This window comes from Alligator sinensis, unplaced genomic scaffold (genome assembly GCF_000455745.1).
Source record: "Alligator sinensis unplaced genomic scaffold, ASM45574v1 scaffold1733_1, whole genome shotgun sequence".
In the NCBI taxonomy this organism is placed as follows: domain Eukaryota; kingdom Metazoa; phylum Chordata; order Crocodylia; family Alligatoridae; genus Alligator; species Alligator sinensis.
Window position 1 is genome coordinate 206625 of NW_005843231.1, and position 6391 is coordinate 213015.

A 6391-nucleotide genomic window follows, 5' to 3' on the forward strand; every position below is an offset into this window, starting at 1 on the left:
TTCAGACTTCTGTCCTGTTCTGTGCCCACTTTTTTTTCCTTTTGGCCTTCAAATCTGTCTCCCTCCTACTGTGTAATGTCTGGGCCTACCAAGAATGTCCTGTAGTCTCCTTGCTCTTAGTCACCAATTTTGTTGTTGTTGTTATTATTATTATTATTTATATTTTTTTTTAGTGGAGGTGTTTCTTTTGCTGTACAGTACCCCTTAGCCATGATGAGAGAGGCCAGGGATTAATAATACCTACTTTTGTTTTCAGTTCAGTGTCTCTACGGGTGGATAAACACTTGTGGTACAGTGGAGTCGCCTAGTACGTGGCGGTTAGGTTCTAAAGTCAGCGTGTAAGGCGAACATCGCGTATAGGCAAAATTACCCTTGAAAATCCCTTAAGTCGCCCATACTGGGGGGTCGTCAGGGCTGGATGTTTATCCAGGAGATGATGGGCCAGGCTTGGGTGATGGAGAGTGAGTCATAGACAAAGTGATTGGCTTTGGTTCAGCTCGAGAAGTTGATTGCGTAGGCTCATCTGCTGCTGGTTGTTTTTTCTTGAAAAACATGGTGATCGGCAGCTGTTGCTGTTGTCTCCTTGAGCTGCTCAGACACTTCTTGGTACGGTCTCAAATCATCCATAATACTACGTGATTTTTGAGGCTTAGTTCCATGGAGAGATCGTATTCAGAAATTAAATCATTAAAGTGTTTTGCTGCTTTTTTGCCGAGCGCATGTAGTCGAATTTGTGTAAGTTAAATGCGTGTATGATACGACTCCACTGTCTTTATTGTTTCAAGATGGGGAGGGTGTCAGGGTCAAACTCATCCAGCCCCACACGCTGCATGAGAGTCACTGGGCCAGACCAGGAGCAAACCCTGTGCAGCACCCATGCTTCTTGGTATAGCCCATGCACTGTGCGCCATGTGTATCATGGGCCCTGATGCTCAGGAGCACCTTCCATCCCCTTCCTTTCCATTCCCTCCTATCCTTCTCCAGCAGGGCTTGCTCTAGGTATAGTAAGGGAGAAACTGCCTACCACTGCTGCTGTCCTTGGCTGACTCAAGGTAGAGGAAGACTTAGAGCCACTCCTACCCTATTCCAATTGGGCGTTACGGTGAGAGGCTGAATGGGGTACCAGGCTCAGCCAGGGACAGCTGTGGCAGCAGGTTGGTCCCCTGCTTCTAGTGCTTGCTCCCTGCTTGGTCGCCGCCTTCCTCCTCTTCCCCACCCTCCCCTGCAGCATACCCTCTGGGCAGGGAGGAGGTGCTGAAAGTGGGGGACCCACCCACCAATGCTGTCTTCCCCAGCCTAGCCTGGCATGCTATCTAACTGCTCCCCGCTGGGTGGGGGAACCCAGCATAGCAGATGGAGGTGAGAGCCACTGGATGTCACGGCTACCAAGCGTGGCAATATATGCAGCTGCTTCCAGTGGCCCCTGGCTAGAGCAGGGCATAAGCATCCTGGTGCTTCCTCTTCCCCTGGTCAGTAGGGAGCAGTAGTGGATCGCCTTTCCTAATCCTGCTCCTTGCTTAGTTCCCTGGGTATCCCCTGCCAGCCTGAGGCTCCAGCCCCACCCTGGATCCCACAGGGGACTTGGGCATCTGCACTTGAGGGAAACTAGAGCCACTGGTAAGCAAGCTGCACTTCATGGTGAAGAAAATCTTCCATAAATGAACAAAGTAAAATCATGTTGCCTTACCTGTCCTAGTCTGCCAACTGGTTCCAGTGCCTCTACTACTTGGGGGAGTTTTACCACATAGTGTCAGCATGAAATACTAGAACTTTGTCACTTGTGCCACTTTTTTTTAACCTGACAAGACTCGTGTTATTTTCATGCTGTTACTAGTGCTGTTGATGAAAGCCCAGAGCAGGAACTGATGCAAATGCAGGATTATTATGAAGGTGGAGGACCCAAAATGTGATTGGGAGGTAGTTAAGGTCATAAAGGCCTCTCTTCTCACACTCTCAACCTCCTGCAATATTCAGATTCTTGTCATGGAGAAGAAAAAGAAAGCCCAGACACTAGAGGAGATTGGGCATTAAAACTTACCTGATGTATATTAGTCTGAGGATGATGGAAAAGATAATACTGCAGGACGTCTGTGGATAATACCTTAGTAAGAAACCTGGTACTTTACCCCTTTCCACCAGGTGGTAGCTGGATTTCTTATGGCCATGGCTACTAGATTCATTCCCTACTGCACCAGTCATGTATATCTTATTTCAGTATGTTAAACCCTTAGGCAAGGAGGTATCTTTTTAACCTCTGCTGAGGTGCTTAAATAAAACTTTAAAGCAGTGGAGCTGGTATTCTTTTAATTGATGATATTGCCCAGTTAGTGTGACAACCTGTGGAATTCAGTGCAGTTCTAAGGAAAATTGGTTGTATTATTTTTGTTATTCCAGCAGGGTGGTAAGATAGCTGGGTTAAAGTAACATGAGGAGAGGTGGCACTTATTCACAGGTTAGTAAGCAACCAGTCCATCAGTCCACTGTTAGTTGTTTTTCCCACAGTGCCATCATTCTGTTTGTCAAGGTACCTCATTACTTCCTGGAGAATATCCCCCACGCTGCGGCCTTTCTTGGCTGCTCTTTCAGCCAGAAGAGGAAGCTTTTTCAGATCCTCCTCGTTTCCATGCATAAATGACAGATTTGGCACGTTGAACTGGGAAGCAACCACCCACTGGAGGATGGCCTGAAGCTCTTTGTTTTGTGAGTTGTTGTTGGCATTCTGGTTGGTCACTATCACTTGAGAACCCGAGGATGAACCTGTAACTGGGTTTCCATTCTGTTTTGGTAGGGAAGCTATCGTGGGTGTTGCTTGAGCTTTTGCAGATGAGGCATCAAATGCATTGGGTTCCTCTGACAAGTCACCTATAGCTGAGTCAGTGCCACTTCCTTTGACCACAAAGAGACACAACTTCATCGCAGTTTCCACCAGTTGGTCAATAAATTGCTTGTTGACCTGATCCATATTGCCAAACTGCTCCATGGCTGAATTAGGCTGATTGGCTATGGCCTGTTTGCCAGGCTCCCATTCGCTGGCAGAGGTATGCTTTAAGCTCTTGTTTGTTTCGCTGGAGCTGTCTTCACTATTGAACCCAGCTTCATGCAAGACCTTCTGTATGATGGACAAGAGGATACTTGATATCTCCCCCATCTGAGAGTTAAGCTGCTGTTGGTTCCTTGTCCCTGCTGGCCTCGACCCAGAAGCCTCTGCAAGGGACTTGGAACTTTGGCTGTTCCCAGCTTTTTCGAAATGTGCGTCGCGGGAAACATGCCCAAATGAAGCGGCACCTGATTCACTACACTCTTTGCCTGTTGGTTTGCTTGTCTGTTGTAATAGGTGCTGTTGTATCAGTGTTAAGGAAGTCAAAATGAGGTCTTTTGCTAGGGATTCTGTTGAATTGCTGGCTGTTCCTGGATTTTTTTCTTGACTCCCTTTTGCCTTATCTGGAGCTGTGCAAGTAGTTTTTGTACACAGCCTTGTGACTCCTTCCTTGAGTGTGTGCTCGCTTACGCTTTTAGCACAGGTCTGCATCAGTGGATTACCTTTTTCCTTATTTTTTCCCTGGATTTTACTTTTCATTGCTGCAAACTGCATGCTTTGAGACTCTGAGTCTGGTGGGAGCCCTGCTTTCAGTATGGTATATGCTAGACTTTGAGACCTGGATTTATCTGGCTCTGATAAAAGGACATTATAAAGCCTTCTTACCATAGCTTCCAAAATTTCAGTCGACTTCTGGCTTCCCATATTGAATAGATTTTTCTTCACTGTGGCAACAAAGCCAGAGTCTGTCATGAGCTCACCTGTGACACCATGCAGATTTTTCATTGCTGAGTCTATCAAGTCTGAGAGAACTTCTCTGGTGTGTTTGAGAACTACTTTCTTCAAAACCAGGCAGGCTGGTGCATGCTTGTTGCCCGTCTTTTCAACTTTCATGGTCTTCAAGAATGAGAACACCATGTCTGAAGCAACCTTGTTTGCATAAACCATTAGCCCTTTGCTGACAGAAGTACCGGAATCATCTTGCCTGGAGTATTTGTTCTGCTGACACAGTTGCGTATTTGAAGATGTTTCTCCTTCATTGCAGCCTTTTTGACTGGACAGCTCACCATAGAAAAGTGATGTTTTCTTGGCACCTGGGTTATCTTCTTTTTTGGGAGCCTTCTCTTGAGGTGCCTTGGGGGGTGGTAGCTTACCGTGGGGGGTTGGTGTAGTTGCCTGAGGGGATTCATTCACCATCTCTGCAGGATTGTTCCCAGAAGAGTGGGGATTACTGTTTTTCACTTCACCAGAAGAGTTATGAATTGCCTGTTGCAGATGTTTAGAGGCTGTGCCTTCTATCTTATCTGTAATCTCTTTATGTGCCATTTGAAGAACAAGTGAGCTGAGCTTACTTATGTAGCATGAAACATCTGGATATCTGTTTCCTTTTTGAGAACCGGCAAACTGCAGAGATGTGTCACTGTCCTGAGCCATCTTCTTAGGCAGTGATGGATTAATGGAAGTGGATGCTTAGAGGCTGTGTCTTCTATTTTATCTGTAATCTCTTTACGTGCCAAGTGAATAACTAGTGAGCACAGTTTATTTATGTAGCATGAAATATCATCTGGATATCTGTTTCCTTTTTGAGAACCGGCAAACTGCAGAGATGTGTCACTGTCCTGAGCCATCTTCTTAGGCAGTGATGGATTAATGGAAGTGTTGCTACCTGTGTGCTTCTGAGGGTTATCTGATGGGGTCAGTGCATGTTGGAATCCAGCTGCATATTTCTGAAGGTCATTGTTGAGCCAGCTTACAACACTAAGTTCATCAGTTGAACCTTGCTTAAAGAGACAAACTGTTCCTTGAGTCTTAGAATGATCGTGGTTCAAATTGTCCTTTACTACAATGACCTCCTTTTCCTCCAGATCAATTTCATTTGAGTGGGCAGAGATGTTGCTGAACTGGCTTGCAGTTTTCTTTGCCTTTGGATCATTGTCTTTCACATTCAAGCTGGAGACATCAACAAAACAGATCACTTTATGGTCCTGGTCCTTCTGTCCTTCTGGGTTGAAAAGGTCTACTTTACACAGGCCTGTCTGGCTGTTTAACCAGTCAACTGCCTGAGACATTTTTGCAGATTTATGATGGAACTGTACCCAGCGCTAGTATGTGAATGTTTAGCTGCTGTGATGACCCAGCCAAGCTTGATCTTGATTTCTCTCTCAACCTCCCATGCTCTTCTGCTGTCAAATGTGATCTTTACTTTTGTTAACAGATGGTTTCTCTAGCAGTGGTGACATCACAAAGACAGGTTTTACCAACACCAATAGTTTGTTTCCAACAGCTAAATGAAAGGCTGCTACAATTTTTTTTTGCCTTTGATACTGTGATTTAATCTGTTTTGTAATGTGGGGTAGTCAAGTTCATGGATGGGGATGGGTGTTTCTTTTTTCTTTGTTTTCAAACAGATATTTTCTTATAATCAAGGTAGGAAGCTTGACAAAGAACTTGACAAAGAAACTTGCACAAAGGTGTATTTTAATATATATATTTATACTTTAACCTAGGATAGATGGATATAGAATATACTTTATTGTATATTTTAAGAGTTCACCTTTAACAGGGAGTAAGCTATGAAACGGAACCAAACAGGTGGGTCTCAGATTGCTATAGCTGTATATCTGTTAATAAAGACATCTGCTAGAGTCCTGTCCAGTCCTAAGAAGTATTTTTTGTCCCCCAGAGAATCAGAATTGTATTAATTTCTCTCCTTGTTACCTTCTCATGTGCTAGGACAAGTGCAGCTAACACAGGGATGGGCAATATGTATGGGCCGAATGCGGCCCACCAGGCCGGTCTCTCCGACCCGTGGAGCCCCTAAAAATGTAGAAAATTAATATTAATCTGCCCCTGGCTCCCTGTCATGTGGCCCTCAGTGGCTTGTCTAAACTCAGTAACAGCCTGAAATAATTGCCCGCCCCTAAGCTAACAGTTTGGGTACTTAAAATTGAGTTGGTACTAATGGGAAGGATGCTATGGACATATTTTGCATGTTTGAATGAAAAGAGTTATGAAAGATTTCAGCAATTTTGGCATGTCCAAACACATTTTATTTTATTCACTTTTAAAATATTTGTTGAAAAATCTAAGTTTAGCATGAATTATTAATACTCTGTTCCACTCTTAAAAGTTACTTTTGTTAAAACTGGAATTACTGGAGTCAAAATTCCAATCTAATTTTGGGTGAAATGTACTCAGTTTGCAAGTAGAACTGTGCTTTTTCTCTCCGAATTGCCAATCAGAATGAGCTTGGGCTCTGCTAGTCGCACTGCCAGCATTGTTTCATGTACACCAGCAGCATCTGTGGAGGTCCTAGCCATACTATGTGATGCTGGAACAACCCCATTTATTGTG

At 44.5% G+C, this 6391-nt stretch overlaps 2 protein-coding genes across 2 annotated transcripts in view; one reads left to right on the plus strand and one right to left on the minus strand.

The window, feature by feature from the left end:
• The window catches only part of LOC102383512 (polyhomeotic-like protein 3), a 28991-nt gene that overhangs the window by 17063 nt on the left and 5537 nt on the right, over window positions 1-6391 (plus strand). The window lies entirely within an intron of this gene.
• On the minus strand, window positions 2298-5215 carry LOC112548514 (A-kinase anchor protein 4-like). Its single transcript, XM_025194515.1, has 2 exons — window positions 4564-5215; window positions 2298-4384 (listed from the first exon to the last, which is right to left on the minus strand). The coding sequence occupies exons 1-2, from the start codon at window positions 5104-5106 to the stop codon at window positions 2447-2449; spliced, it is 2481 nt and encodes an 826-aa protein (XP_025050300.1). The 5' UTR covers window positions 5107-5215; the 3' UTR covers window positions 2298-2446.

Excerpts from the sequence above, each read along its gene's own strand:
- LOC112548514 (XM_025194515.1), bottom strand. The coding sequence starts at position 5,106 with ATGTCTCAGGCAGTTGACTGGTTAAACAGCCAGACAGGCCTGTGTAAA. Across the intron at positions 4,385-4,563 it reads TAAATAAACTGTGCTCACTA|CTCAGCTCACTTGTTCTTCA; the intron begins GTTATTCACTTG and ends TACATAAGTAAG.